We start from the raw sequence: 15,323 nt of genomic DNA, 5'->3' as shown, positions 1-15,323 counted from the left end.
GTTCAGTTCCGAAGTCTTCGTAGTATTTGATTCATCCTCGGGTCTTCCAGGCCTCCACAACCCTCCACTTATAGTGCCTGGGTCAGAGTTCTAGGGACGCGTTTTGCATGCTTGCGAAACTTTTAGGAAGGGCTGTTACCGGGGAAGGAGGGAGGAACCGATTTGCGAGAGTCCTGCCTCTCCGGTTTGGAGGGATGGGTCACGAGCTATCGGTGAACTGCAAAGGATGTGCTCTAAAGATTAGCTTTTCTCCCTGTCAGTCTCTTCGGAGGCCAACAATTCTCTGGGCTGGGGCGGGAAACCACTTCAACCGAGATCAGGTGCAAAGGTCGGAAATGCAGCAAGCCTGCAAAGACACGCCTCCCGCACAAACCCTTGCTTCCTCACCCAGAGTCCCCCAAACTTCCCTAGGGAAAAGAAAACGGGCGTGCCGGGGGAGGAGCTCCACACTGCGTGCGTGGATAACCTGCGGTAGCTGAAGGGTTGAAGGACTAGGAAGACAGACTCTTGACCCCTCCCACCTTGCGTCACCCAAACAGACCACGCCCTCAACCGAAGGGCGGGCTGCCCCGCCCCTAAGCGGCCTTCCCGACGGGCGGGGCCTCTAGCGGGGCGGGGCTGGAGTAGGGGGAGGAAGAAGAGGAAAAGGAGTGGTCACGTGCGCCGGGTGGCCTATGGTCACGTGACGGGCGGCGGGGCGCAGGCACCCAGGCTGGGAGTTCTCCTGAGGGGAAGCGGAGTGAAGTGGGGGGACCAGGCGGCGGTGACAATGGTGAGTGCGCGGCGGCCTGCGAGGTCGTCTCTCGCGGGGCCGCGGGGCGCGCGGCGGGACTCCCAACGGCGGGCGCGGCGCCGAGCCTGCAGGGAAGGGGCACGGAGCGGTGAGGCCTGACGGCTGCCGGGTCCTGGCCAGGCCTGAGCACCTGCGGCCGGCGGCACTGCCCTGGCCATGTCAGAGCCTCTGCCCGCCTTCCTCGACCGGCTGTGGGGACCGTGGCTGGGCACCCGCAGCCCGCCCAGCCGGAGCCCCGCAGCTTCGCCTTCCAAGGTAGCCGAGGACAGTCGGTGCCCTATGTCTCCGTTCCGGACTCTGGCGAGACCTGCTCACCTTCCTCGTCCCGAGCTCGATAGAGTCCGCTTATTTTCTTTAAGCTGGAGGTGGAGACAATTCTGCGATTTCGTGACCCGGGTGGAGGCTTTTTGGCACTTGTAGAATAGGAGGGGAGGGGAGGGAAAAGGGTGTCGGAACCGAGACCCTCATTTATCCCCAGACACCGGTTTAAGCGCTTGGTTTCACTTCCTTCCCTAAGCGGTTTCTACAACTTAGCCCTTTGGGATGTTGCAGTGTCTTGGGAGCCCAGGGAAGGATGAAAATCACAGCTTTTAACCACACTTAATGGAAACACTGTTGGGCAAGCTACTGTTTAACTACGTGCCCGCAGTCTATAGATTGGAGCTCTTTTGACTCGTGCTATTTAGCATAAACTCCTTGAGAGCCTTCTGCGCGCTCCCCTTATACTACCTGCTCTTCCCAAGCTCACCACTTTTAATAAACTTCTTGAGACTTCTCAAGCTAGCCAGCCAGCCAGCTAGGTCTATTTTTAAAACGTTGCTTTGATTAAATAACTTTTAAGTCAGAAATCATGTTGCTTTCTCCACAGTTGGGGGGATGGGGAGAAGTTCATTCTGGGAACGTTGTCTTAAACACCTATTTTGGGTGAGTCCAGGGACAGATAAACAAGGCGAACTGCTTGCTCCCTTGCAGCTTAAAGGCTCAGGAGAGTTAAGCATTTGTTTAGATAAATTAGTTTAAGGTGGAAATAACTGAGAAGGAATCATTTGGCTGTTAGGGAGCTCTCCTTTCATTGCTTATAATTTGAAAAGAAAACTAAAACCTCTCTCTTACTCTTTGGTTACATTTGCAGTTAGTCCTAGTTAAGTTCAAGAGCAACTTTTTTTTATTTTTAAGGTATTTGTCGAAGCTTTTGTATGGACACACATGTATGCATGAGAATTTGCTGTTTCATTGTGTGTGGGCTCAAGTGAAATCATTGTGGAAGACTTGGCCCCTGAGCTCCTTTCTGGTTTTTTTTTTTTCTTATTGTAAAAATTCTTCATACATATTTTGATTATGTTTTTCCTTTCCCTCAAGTTCTGTTTCTTTACATCAAGCAGACTTAATACATTTTCTTAAGTGGTAGCCAAAAAGTTTGTTACATTTTTATGTATCCATGTGTAATTTTGCTGGATGGTAATGTTAAACAATGTATGTCTTGGCACCATGTGCTTGTTCGGTGCCTGAGAGGGCTTCAGGAAGGCCTCAGATCACCTGGAACTGTAGTTAAAGCCAGTTAGGAGCTGCCATGTGGATGCTGGCAATCTGAACCTGAGTCCTCTGGAAGAACAACCAGTGCTCCTAACCACTGAGCCATCTCTCCTACTCTATTATTGAAAAATATTGCAGAACTGTGTCTTCTTGTGTGTTTTGGCAGCTTTGGTGGCAATTTAATTGTGCTAAAATAGTATTTAATTTGTGACTTTACATGTAAAATTTCAAATTGGAAAAGACCATTCAGTGTGTTACATAGAGAATATATGTAGAAAAAAGTTGCTATATATCATTTTATATGTAAAACATCTTTTGTAGTTTCCAAGTCTTAATATTCCTTTAAGTAGCTTTTGGGGAGTATTCAATTGGGGGGAGAAATTAATTTTAATTTCATGCCTTTGGTTTGTAACTCAAATGAGCTAATGCTGAAACTATGGGGAGTCTGCTAGTTGCCTTTATTGAATGTATCTGACTTAGTTTTCCTGTTTAAAATAGGCAGCTGCTTGAGTATATTGCCTTCCCCCTCTTGTCAGTTCTTTCTCCCTTCCTCCCTTGCTGCCTCAGTGAGTTGCACATAGTGGAAATTACTAAATATCAAGTAGTCAATTTTGAGCTGCACATACATATCAATTTTTGGGCAAAATACACTATTTCATAATTTACTGTTTTTAAGGAGTTTCAACTTTTAAGACTTGGTGTATAGAAGGTAACTGGGACACAGGGCATAGTGTTAAACATTGCTGGGAGTTGGGACAATACGGATCTCAAATTTAAGGCCACCCTGGATAATGTAGACTCAGTGTCAAGCTGAAGGTAAGCGTCAGAGAGGGTGTTAATAGCTCAGTGGTAGAATACACTCAGGCCCTGGGTTCAGTTCTCAACGCCTCCTGGAAGCAACCCACAGCTGAGGGTCACATACTTGTCATTCTCTCTTTTCTAAATATTTAACTAATTACAAATTTTCCTGTTGAAATTAGCTTTCCAGTTAAAATTTGAGTTTGTTTGAAATGTTGCTTTAAAAAAGGATAAAAAATATTATTGCAGAAAGAAAATTTCTGTAGGTGTCTTTGGAGCATGTTAATTAAATACCCTAGATTCTAGTTAGTTATTTGAAATTGCCCCTTTTATGGGGCCTGGAGAGCTGCTCTCTGAGAGAGGACCTGGGTTCAATTCCCAGCACTCACACAGTGACTCACAGCCACCTGTGACTTCTGTTGTAAAAGATCTGATACCCTCTTTTGACCCCTATAGGGACCTAGCACACAAACGGCAAACAAATACACACTCAGGTAAAACATTCATATAATAAAAGATATACATAAATTTTAAAAAATTAGGGCTTATATGGGCTGATGAGATGGAGGTTCAGCAGTTCCAAGGCCTACGAGCAGACAGAGACCACATATATTAAAAGCAAATACATAAATAAATTTTTAAAAAGATAAAAAAAAAGAAATTGTCTCTTTTGTTAATATAGGAATAGTGAAAACAATTTGGTCATTGTGTCACCTGTGACCTACATAACCTTAGGAGGCTCCTTGGCTTGTTTACTGTCATTATCTGTCCTCCCTAGGACAGGGCTGGTGCTTAATGAGTCCCAGACTTAGACTTTGGTTTTCTGAGGAAGGGCTCATTCCACCAACAGGTACGGATTTCAGACCATTTTCTTGTGTGTAGTCACTTACTTTCTGTTACTAGAGTGGCACGTGTGACCTGAGCAGTAGCACTCTACAGGCATTTGAGGGCCTTGTAGAAAGTACTGTAAACTGTGTTCAGGCTCTTGTTGTCAGTGATGAGCAAAGATAAAATGTCTGTCCTCAGAGTGCACAGCTCAGACAGAGAGTCATATACTTCCTCAGCCTGTGAGAATAAAGTGGGGAGAATCCAGTTTGCATTAGGGTACAGGTAAAGCCCTTACAGAGGTGAGTCAGTCATCAAGGGGTTAGTGAGTCAGGTGACTCTCGGACAAGGGGGTACAGGCAAATCTGATGACTTCTGCACAAATTACTTCCATCATTTAAGGTTATTGTATCTGGAGAGCTGATATGTCTATCTGTAACCTACATCAAATAATATATTGTACATGTGTTTAAAGTAACATATTTGAAGTCAGTGTTACCTATATAGATTTTACATATTGGGGCTGGAGCAATGGCTCAGTTGTTAAGAGCACTGGCTACTTTCTCAGAGAACCCAGGTTCAATTCTTAGCACTTACATGATGGCTAACAACTGTTTATATAACTGTAGTCCCAGGGGATCTGATGCCTTCTGTGGGCTCTGCAGGCACTACGCATGTGTGTAGTGCACAGACTTATGTGCAGGCTAAAACACTCATTTATACACAATAAAATAAATGAAAAAATGTATAAATTGATGAGCTTTACCAAGTGAATGTCAAGAGCTCAGATACAATATTATTATTACATTAACACCTGGATAGGGCATGGTGGTGCTTGTCTTTACCACCAGCACTTAGGAGGCAGAGATAGGTAGGTCCCTGTGATTTTTGAGGCCAGCCTGTGCTATATGGTGAGACCCTGTCTCACAAGACCAATCTACATATCCCATATACTAGTACCTCAGCTTCAGAGTTCTTTGTTGTGTGCTTGTTCTGGTTTTAGACAAGGTCTTATTCTGTAGCCTAGGCTGTCCTGGAACTCACAGGATAGCCTAGTCTGCCTTGAGCTTTTGGTAAGCCACCTGCCTTGGCTTCTTAAGTGCTGAGATTGTAGTCATTCACCACCATGGCCAGATGCCAAACTACATTTTTTAAAAATTAATTAAATATTTACCATTATTTATTGTATGTGGGTGCTTGCCACACTGCATGTGTGGAGGTCAAAAGACAAATTGTGGGTGTGGGTTTTCTCCTTCTGTTATGGATTTTAGGGATTGAGCTCAGGCCATAAGTCTTGGTTCCAGGCACATAACTTAATGGTGCCTTCTCTCTGGCCCCAAACTACTCCCTAAAGTAGGTCCAGTTTACAAGCTTTCCAGCCTGTTGGAGTATTTAAAAGAAGTGGTCTGGTCAGGCGCGCGTGCGTGCGTGCGTCCCAGCGTCCCAATATTAGGGTTATGCACACAAGCAATCACACAGCCCTTTTTTTCTTTTCTTTTCTTTCTTTCTTTTTTTTTTTTTTTTTTAAATTCTCACATGGGTAACTGGGGATCTGAGCGCAGGTCTTTTCTCCAGCTCCTGACGTTTTTATACTTATGTATCAATATGTTTGTATTTAACTTGTTAATCCCCCTTTGTCATCATTCCCCTCCCTTTCTTGCCAGTTGTCCTCTGCTTTCATGACCCTTGTGTGCGTTCGCACACGCACACACGAGTTTGTATTATGTGTAGTTAAATAGAGATTCTATATATGAGAATTGCAGTACTTACCTTTTTGAGATTGTTTTACTTAACATGGTAATCAGATATGCATTTTTAAATGGTCTCTTTGGTTTTTGTGCAGAACAGAGTAGGAAGGGGGATGATACAGGTACTAGTGTGGAGGGGAGTGCCTGTGGGGCTAGCTGCTTGGAAGGTTGACGTTAGAGGACTGCTCGAGCTTTCTAGGAGCAGCACAGAAGAACCCCATCTAAAAGCACAGACACAGAAAGGATATAGGCCTGTGTGATGGGAAGCTGCCATCTTTATAGTTTAAAGACTAAAACATTGTCATTAGTGCTCATAGCATGTCATACCTGTGTTTAATATCAGAACTGTGACTGGGGTCTGGTCACTGTTGCTGTATTGCCAGCTAGTGTGCTTTGCCACTGGGAGGCAGTTATCTGAAATTACAGTGTATATATATTTTCTTTAGAAATATTTATGGGAATTTTATTAGCTTCTAATGTGAGTGCCAGGTTTACTCAAAAGTCTTACATGGTGTGACACATTCTGTCCAGACCTGATAGAGCAGAGGTTTTATGGCACTTAGCTCACTGTGATGACACTGCACTTGAAGGGGGGCGGAGGATGTAGTTTGGACTGTGAAAGATTTTCTCTGATGGAAGAGCCTCAAAAGGGTGTAATAAGATGCAGCTTTTCAAACTTGGATGTACAGAACTGAGTTCCTTCATTTTGGATGTTAGATTCTGATTATTATGTAGGTTGTGGAAATGGTTGAAGTTATAGCATGTTGAAGTTCTTTTTTTTTTATTTTGATAGTAAAAAATGTATAACTTGAAATCTATTCTCTGAATTGTGAATATGAGCCTCAGAATTAACTCTGTGTGTGCTGTGCTCAGTGAGAATGTTGCTTTAGTTTGCGGTTGTGCTGGGGATTGGATGTGTGTGCATGAGGCACACCCCTCAGTTCAATTTGGATATAGAATTTGGTAACTTTTTTATTTCTTGTAAACTCATATTAGTAATCTGCTTGGCTTTATGTTAAAAGTAATAAAGTTTGAATTTCAAAGTATAGTGACTGTCTACATATGATAATCATGAGTGTTTTTATTTTATTGCAGAGTTTTCTTGGAGGCTTTTTTGGTCCCATCTGTGAGATCGATGTTGCCCTTAATGATGGGGAGACCAGGAAAATGGCAGAAATGAAAACTGAGGATGGCAAAGTAGAAAAACACTATCTCTTCTATGATGGAGAATCTGTCTCAGGAAAGGTAAGCTTGTGTTTGAGAGTTTGTTTGACAGTTACTTAATTTTAGGATATTAGAATTAGTTATCAAAATAGTCTGTGTTGCATCTGAATTTGAATGGTTGTATTAGAAATAGAATTATTTCTGAAGGTCAACTAAAATCTTTGATGGATCTAAAACAGTAACAGAAGATTCTTTCCATGGAAGGGTTTTAGGAGGGGCAGAGTCTTTGAATTTCACAACATTTTTCGCTAATGACTGTATCTTAAGCTTTGGAGAATTTCTTTGACACAGAGTTGGAGAGCTGTGGAGTGGTTCTCTGGTGTGGCCTAGGATATAGCTTTCTCTTCTGTGCTGTCATTCTATGCCATTTGCTCTCTTCTCTTCATGCTGGCGGTGGGCCTCAGCACTTTAGGAATGTGTTGTATGGCTAGATACATTTATGATATCTTCTTCTGTAATGGTCACACCTCTCTTGCCCCTTCTTTACTCAATATTGTGTAAAATTCTTGTCTGCTTTCTTCTTGTCTCGGGTAGCCCAGCTTGGTCTCAAACTCCCTGTGTTTAACTTGTGGTCCTTCTCCTGTCCTCCACCTCTGAAATACTGGAGAACAGGGGTGCAGTACCATACCTGGCTAACCCTTAATTGTTTTAGATTTTCAGGAAAAAATTTGTAAAATACAAAGTTGTTTATATTGCCTCTTTTTCACCACACCCTCATATATAACATAACAATATAAAATTTGGCTATTATTATTATTACTATTATTATTATATTGAGTTAGGGTCATGTAGCTCAGGCTGACCTTAGACTGCAGTGATTTAGTCTTCCTGCTTCAGCCTCTCGAGTTCTGGAATCGAAAGCATGAACCACTATGTTCAGTTTAATTTGGCAGTAATTTAAAAGATTACTGAATTAAAGCCAGCCATGGTGGCATGTGTCCATAATCCTAGCGCTTGGGCAGTAGATGCAGGAGATGAGGAGTTTAGGGTCACCTTCAGCTACATAGGGAGCTCAAGGCCAACCTAGGTAACTTAAGACCCCATCTTTAAAAAGGAAAAAGCAAAGAATTGATGAACCAGTATTGGAAGATTGGTTCATAGCTTTAGTTGGGTTCATTCTTGCTGTTCCATGTTGTATAGATCTTGACAAACACGTACTGTTGTTATGTGTCCATCATTTGAACAGCATGCAGAATGGCTTGGTCATCCTACAGAGTGCCCTCTGCTTCATCTGTTCATGCCTCCCTGGCCTCTGTGCCCACACTGCGGTCTCCAGAGCTTGTGGCCACTGCTGATCTTTTACTCTGTGATTTGCCTTTTCTACAATGCCATGTAGTTGGAATTATGCATTAGGTAGCCTTTTTAGGTTAGTTTCTGTCGATTCGGTGTTCATCAGTATCTTTTTATGACTTACTAGCTCATTTGTCTTTAACACTAAGTAGTATTCTTTTGTACTGGCCATGCTTCATGTCTGTACTTTTCAGCATTTAGACTGCTGAAGAGGCCGGTGGGTTGATTCAACTTTGAGGCTACCCTAGGCTATATACACAGTGATTTCCAGGCTAGCCTGGGCTACAGAGCAAGACTCTCTCAAAATGTATATGTATGTCTTTTGTATGGATACCAACATATTTATTTCTTCCATTCACTTACTGAAGACTGTCTTGACTGTTTTCCAAGTTTTGCTCAGTTTGCAAAATTGACTTAATTGACTTTCTTATTGGTGTGTAGGACTTTTTATGTATTTTAAGATTTATTTGGTTTGTTTGTGAAATATGTGTGCGGGCATGCAGAGAGCACGTGGAGGTCAGTAGACAGCATTTTTGCATTTTGTTCTCCCCTCCACCTTGTTTTAGAGTCAGGGGCTTTTTCTTACCATCTTTGCTGCTGGCTGCATGTGTGAAGTCTAGCTGATTTTCCAGTTCCCACCTTCTATTCTGCTGTTACAGTGTGGGGCTACGATTACAGATAAGAGCCACATCTGGCTTTTTTACATGGGTTCTGGAACTTACATAGCAAGCACTTTTACCTGCTAAGCTACCTCACGGGCTTCTTTTTGTATGTTTTTGATGAGTGTCTTTTATAAAGGCTTGGTATGGTGGTACCCTGGGATTGTGAGTTTGACCCAGTCTGGGCTGCATTCTTATGTAGCCTGTCTAAAGAGAAAAAGGGTCCTATTTATTTAATTATAGAGTTGTCTTTCTTGCCTTTCTTTCTTCCTTTCATTGGTGTTTTTTGGTTTGTTTGATTGTTTGTTTTTTAAAGACAAGGGTTTTACTGTGTGACCTTTGTTGGACTGGAACTCAGTAAGTTAACCAGGCTATCCTCCTACTCATAGAGGTCTGCCCACCTCTGCCGCAACTCCCAAAGTGTTCAGGTTAAAGGTGTTCCAACACCATGCATGGTTTGTTTGCTTGGTTGGTTTTTATTCTGTCTATTTTTTTTTTTTTTGACCTGACTTTCCACTCAGTGTTTTCTTTCTGCCTCCTCATTAGTAGGTACCTGATGTTTCCCTTTTGTCCATTCACATCTGGTATGGACATTTTCCAGCTACAGCCAGTACACAGTTACCCTGTTCTCTGTCACCAGAGTTTTTACATCACATGTCCTGTCCTGGTCCTTAGTTCATTTAGAGTTGATTTTGCTTGTATTACATTGTAGAAGTCAAATGTGTCCCCACATGTGGATCTGTAATTAACCCGGGCATACATTGAACAAGTCATCCCTTCCTCTCATCGTGCTACAATGTCACCTTTGTCATAAAGCAAAGGTCATGTGGTCTATTCTGGCTTCCTTGTTCTGTTCTCGTGGCTTATTTGTGGCATGTACATCTTTCCTCATTCCTCTTAAATATTCTAATTAAGTTGTAATTCAGACACCATAAAACTGGCCCTAATGTAGGCCATTGCTGCTGACTGTATTTGCAGAGTTGTGTAGCCTTCACCACTGACTTCAGAACACTTATCCCTTGAACAGAACCCACCACCTGCAAGTCCCTCATCTTCAGATCTGCTGTGTTTCCTGTCTGGACATTGCCTATAAATGGAATCACACTGTGGCCTTCGAAGGTGGTTCCTTTCACCAGCGTTATCTTTTCAAGGCTTGGGTAGCTAGTATATTATCTCATTCTCTTAAGCTGTATTTTAAATTTTAAAATATTTTAGCTCCATTCAAGAAAGATCTCTTGTCCTCTTTTATAAAAGGCATTTGTTTTGCTTACCAGACATATTATTCCTAGATATTCTGAAGTCCTCTGTGGTCTTCAGATTAGTAACTTGTTGTATGGTTATTAAGAATGATTATTTATATGTTATTCTGACTTACAACAGGAACATTTTTGCCTATTTTAAATTTTGTTTTTGATGTTCTATTGAAAATATAGATAATAAGGATTTATAGGCATTTTTCATGTTAAAATTTTTAAGCCATTTATTTCATGTGGGGGTAGGGGAAAGTGCATGCCACAGCATGCGTATAGAGGTCATAGGTCAACTTGTGAAAGTTGGTTTTTCCTTCCATCATGGCAGGTTGTAGGGATCAAACTCAGGCTGACAATATTGGTGGCAAGCGCCTTCACTTAATGAACTATCTTGCCAACCCTGTTTTGTCATTTTTAACTGTACAGCCTAAAGGTATTACTTATGTTTTTTAATCTTAGCCACACTATATCTTCAAAGTTTTTATGTGACAAAACCTTTTGTCCTATTAGTATTCACTGCTCTTTCCCTAGTGACCTCTGATCTGCTTCCTGTGGCTTTACCTGCTCTAGCTATTTTGTATAAGTAGTTACATAATATTTGTCCTTTAATGACTGCATCACTGAGCATGTCATCAGGATCCCCCTACCCCATGTAATAACATGTGTTAGAAATCTATTTTATTCTGAATAATATTCCTGACATATCATGTCCAAATGGTAAAGGATATGCCAAGTTAGTTGTAGCTTACATTTGTAATTTCAGCACTCGAAAGACTGAGGCAGGAGAATTGCTACAAGCTCAGGACTAGCCTGAGTGTAACATAGTATCAGGACAGTGTGAGTTAGAGTGGAGGCCCTGCCCTGCCCTGCCTTCTCCTTGTAGCTGTGTACTTGGGAGCAGGGCTGCTGGTGTGCACCAACTCTGCCTCCCCTGGCGGGGCTGCCACCCCTATAGGGCAGCTACACCACTGCCTCCTCCAGCTCTGATGAGAACGCTAGTTTCCTCATATTTTTGATGACACTTGTATTCCTTTTTTCTATTATTATTTTTGAGACACAGTCTCTCGTAGCCCTAGCTGTCCTCAAACTCATTTCCATCCTCCTGCTTCCACCTTTCAAATGCTGGGATCACAGGTGTGCACCACCATAACTTCAAAAAATGTGAAGTTTTTCATATTGTGCTGCCAAGTGTGAAGTCTTTATCTCGTGGTTTTGAATTTCTTTTCTTTTTTGAGATGTGGTCTGTATAGCAGAGACTGACCTTGAACTGCTGGGTTTTTGGCTCCACCTCTTAAGTGCTGTGCTTATAGGTGGTTGCTACTGTGTCAGCTTTCCAGTTCTTGATGGCATCTCTGCAGCACAAAAATTTTAAATTTTGATGGAGTCCAGTTTATCTATTATTTTATTACCTGTGCTTCTGAGAAACCACAGCCTGAGTGAAGGTTGTGAAATTGCACTTGTGTCTTTTACTAAGGATGCTGTGGTGCACTCACTTGGGTCATTATCCATTTTGGTGTGAGGTAGCTGTTCTTTTGATGTTAATACCCCTTACCCCAGTACCACTTACAGAAAAGAGAACTGCTTCTTGGTTGCATTGTCTCGGTTCATTTGTGCATTTATACCTTTAAAATTGAAACACTCGATTAAAAAATTGGAGAGTTTTGAATCGATGCTAAAGTTCTTTTGTCTACAGCTTATTTTTTTGCCTCAGGCAACTAAATTTATTAGCAAGAAACTTTTTTGTCAGCCCAGTACTGACCAACAAAATACATTGTTAATAAAGGATAACAAATCTTCACTTAATTAATAAAACATCTTCAAGCAGTTATAACAAAAAATAAAGTTGGATTTCTGTTTAATTTAAAAGCCTCAAAAATAACAAGCAATATGTTTTTTAAAACATGTCATAGACACACTTGTCTATTATACAGTATACACTGTACACAATGGAGCTTGGGCAGGTAGGGTGCTGACGGCGTGAAGGGGTCAGGATGGACGGTGTTTTCATGTGAGTCCAGATTTGAGTTGAAATGTGTCATTTAGAAAAGAACTGTTAAAGTGAGAAAAAAACAAACAAACAAAAAAAGACCCTCCTATGCGCAGCATTGCCCACAAGCCCCTAAACTGAACGCACGTGAGGGGAGGCGACTAGCAAAGAAGGGAAGGGAGCAATTAAATAAATGTCTTTAAAGCACACACGTCCACAGTGTTCATCATCTGAAGTTGAGTATAAGGCAACGTTCTCCGTAGAAAAGAGGGAGGGGGAGTCCTCGGCGTCTGACCTTTCATAGGAAGTTGGAATGTCTGGAGGAGAGCCATGCAGGGCTGGGCAGTGGAGTGGAGGCAGCCTCCCACCTCCCCGGAGGTGGGTACAGGGCCCCAGGGTGTTCCTATCAGCCCAGGAGGAGTTAATTGATGGGGACAAGGAGGCATACAGCTTTTTTTTTTTTTTTATGTTCCATTCTGTATCCAGTATTCCAAATTTATAAAGAAAGGTAGGAAGTAACAACTCACTTTGAACCAAGACGCTCACTCTCCTTTATGAAGTTTTCAGGCACAGCTGTAAAAGGGAATGGCTTTTCCTTTGCATTAGTTTTATATGTAAAACCTTTCTTTTTTTAAAAAAAAAAAACAAAAAAACAACATGGTCTCTATGTAGTCCTGCCTGCCCCCAGAACCAGATATATATATGAGGCTTACCTTGAACTCAGAGATCTGCCTGCCTTTGCTTCAAAGATGTCAGGATTAAGGGTGTGCACTTAAAGACAATTCTTGTCAAAATAATTAGATATTGCAGTCAAAACTGTCAGTTCTATAAAAAAAAAAAGTGTCATAAGAGAAATTTGAGATTTTGTTAGATTTAATCAAGACAAAGCAATTATAATTACTATCATTGGCAATTGTTTCAAAGTGACATTATTATAACTTTTTGGTTTTTCTAGTGTGCTTTATTAGGGCATCTTTACTATTTTCTTTAGAAGAGGACTCGATGTTTGATGGTAGTAAAATACTTTGACCTGGTGGCTCTGGACTGCCCACACTGACCTGGTGGCTCTGGACTGCCCACACTGACCAGTGCTTTTTTCTTGTTGCATCAGTGAATAAGGTGTCTGTTTAGTCTGAGATTATAGTTATAGCTGAAATACTTAGGTGAGGGAAGTCTATCTAGTACCTGTCAGCAGTGTGGATATGGACTACCTTCTTCTGGCAGAACTTAGAAACTTGCTCTTAGATCAACACAATATTCAGTAACAAAATATATAAATGTTTTGCTGTCTTCCTGTGACACTGTAAACTGTATATGGTACATTGACACTATTTACTTGTACAGAATATCATATGCTGACATGTGAGCTTTGAGACTTCTTTATTGGTTTGAGGAAGTGTGTAAATAGACCTGTTTTCCCAACATTGGGTTTTCATCACTTTTTAAACATACAGCCTCACCTATTTCTACACAAAATCCTTATTCTCAGTAAAGGGGAAATACCAACTTTAAATTGCAGAGTAGTGGTGCACATCTTTAATCCAGCATGTGAGAGACAGAAGCAGGTGGATCTCTGTGAGTTCAAGGCCAACCTGTTCTACATAGTAAGTTTCAGGACACCTAGAACTACATAGTAGATGCTCCCCCCCCCCCCCCCCAATAGAGAACCTGGACAAATGCCCTTAACTGAGTGATTGGAATTAGCAGCACTAATGTTGAAATGAATCGACACAATGTAGCTAGGAATGGCAACACTTGTGACCCCAGCATCTGAGAGTCAGGGAAGTGTAAGGTTGTCCTTGGATTTACAGGGTGCTTAAGACCAGCCTGGACTATATGAGACTTTTCTCAAATAAACAAAAGCAGACATTATATGCTTCCTAATATGGATACACTGAGAAAAATACAACTTTATCTTTGTAATGTTCTTGCTAAAAATATAAGAGCAGAGTAGAGTCAGGAAGGATTCAGAGTTTGAAGTCGGTGTGGGCTTGTTGGAGTATCTAGTCTCCACACACTCCAGTGAGATAAACAGAGCAGCAGGGGGCTGTGGTGGTGGCCAGCTAGGGCAACTGCCTACACATTTCTTCCCACTCTGTCTCCCCTGCTGCCTCAAATCCAACTAATGCTACCACCAGAGTAGGTGATAGTGCCCTACAGTCAACAGCCAGTCTCCTCTCTTCTGCATATTTCCTGTTAGACTTAGGCCAAGAAGTATCTGTTTGCCTATCTTTTAAGTCCTATTCAGATGGCTACCAGAAGGTTAGTATTGGAAGAGGGAAACAGCTCTGCATCACTCTCTTAATCCCATGGCACATTTTCTTTCTTTCTTTTTCTTTGTTTTTTGTTTGTTTGTTTTTGTTTTTAGAGACAGGGTTTTCTGTGTAATAGCCCTAACTGTCCTGAAACTGTAGACCAGGTTGTCTTTGAACTCAGAGTTCCTCCTGCCTCTTTCTCCCCACTGTTGAGATTAAATGAGTGCACCACCCATGCCTGGTTAGCTGTAGAGATCCAACTACAGTTGATAGGCTGCATACACTTTTTTGTTTTGTTTTGTTTTCAGATTAAATATCAACGTTTAAGGGGCTGAAGGTATTTGTAGCTCAGTTGGTAGAGTGCTCACATGTACAAAGCCTTGGGTGCTTTAATCCATAGCACCACATAAATGGAACAAGGTGGGCACATGCCTGGAATCCCAGCACTTGGCCAGAGGCAGGAGAATCAGAAGGTGACAGTTATCCTTGGCTATATAGAAAGCTTGAGGGCAGCCTGCGTTAGAGACCCTGCCTTAAAAATAAACAGAGATTTAGAAGTTCAAGATTTCCACTTGGCAGGTACATTGACCTAAGAATTTTGAGATGGTGCAATTCAAAAGTAAGACTGGGATGGAGAGCTAGCTCAGTGGTTAGTGTGGGCCCTGGGCTCAGTTCTTAGTACTGAAATATGAATAAATGGGGTCATGAAAGTCAATCATACCTAAAATTAATTTAAATCTTAAGAAATTATATATTTTAACATGAATTATAAACTCAGGGTAATACATGCTGTTTTAACTTTTATTTAATTTTGTTTGTTTGTTTTTCTGAGGCTATGTCTTTTACTGACCTCAAACTCAATATGTAGCCCTGACTGGCTTCAAACTCATGATCATCTGTCTCAGGCTTCCAACCGATGATACAGATATGAGCCACTGTATTTGGTTTAATGAGCATTGTT

General features: G+C 41.7%; 1 protein-coding gene across 2 annotated transcripts in view; it reads left to right on the top strand.

Annotated features, from left to right (window-relative positions):
• Positions 1-606: 606 nt before the first annotated feature.
• Positions 607-15,323, top strand: part of Vps26a (VPS26 retromer complex component A) — a 30,746-nt gene continuing 16,029 nt past the window's right edge. Inside the window, exons 1-2 of one of the 2 annotated variants that reach the window (XM_034524421.2) lie at positions 607-772; positions 6,793-6,942. Coding sequence is in view for 1 of the 2 variants with exons in the window: in XM_034524420.2 (XP_034380311.1) it covers positions 770-772; positions 6,793-6,942 (153 nt within the window). In the remaining variant the exon portion in view is untranslated. The remainder of the gene's footprint in view (positions 773-6,792; positions 6,943-15,323) is intronic. The other variant, XM_034524420.2, reaches the window with a different exon arrangement.

This window comes from Arvicanthis niloticus, chromosome 20, assembly GCF_011762505.2.
Source record: "Arvicanthis niloticus isolate mArvNil1 chromosome 20, mArvNil1.pat.X, whole genome shotgun sequence".
Classification (NCBI taxonomy): Eukaryota; Metazoa; Chordata; class Mammalia; order Rodentia; family Muridae; genus Arvicanthis; species Arvicanthis niloticus.
The sequence above is the reverse complement of the archived record's forward strand: the minus strand, read 5'-3'. Positions and strand labels throughout refer to the sequence as shown.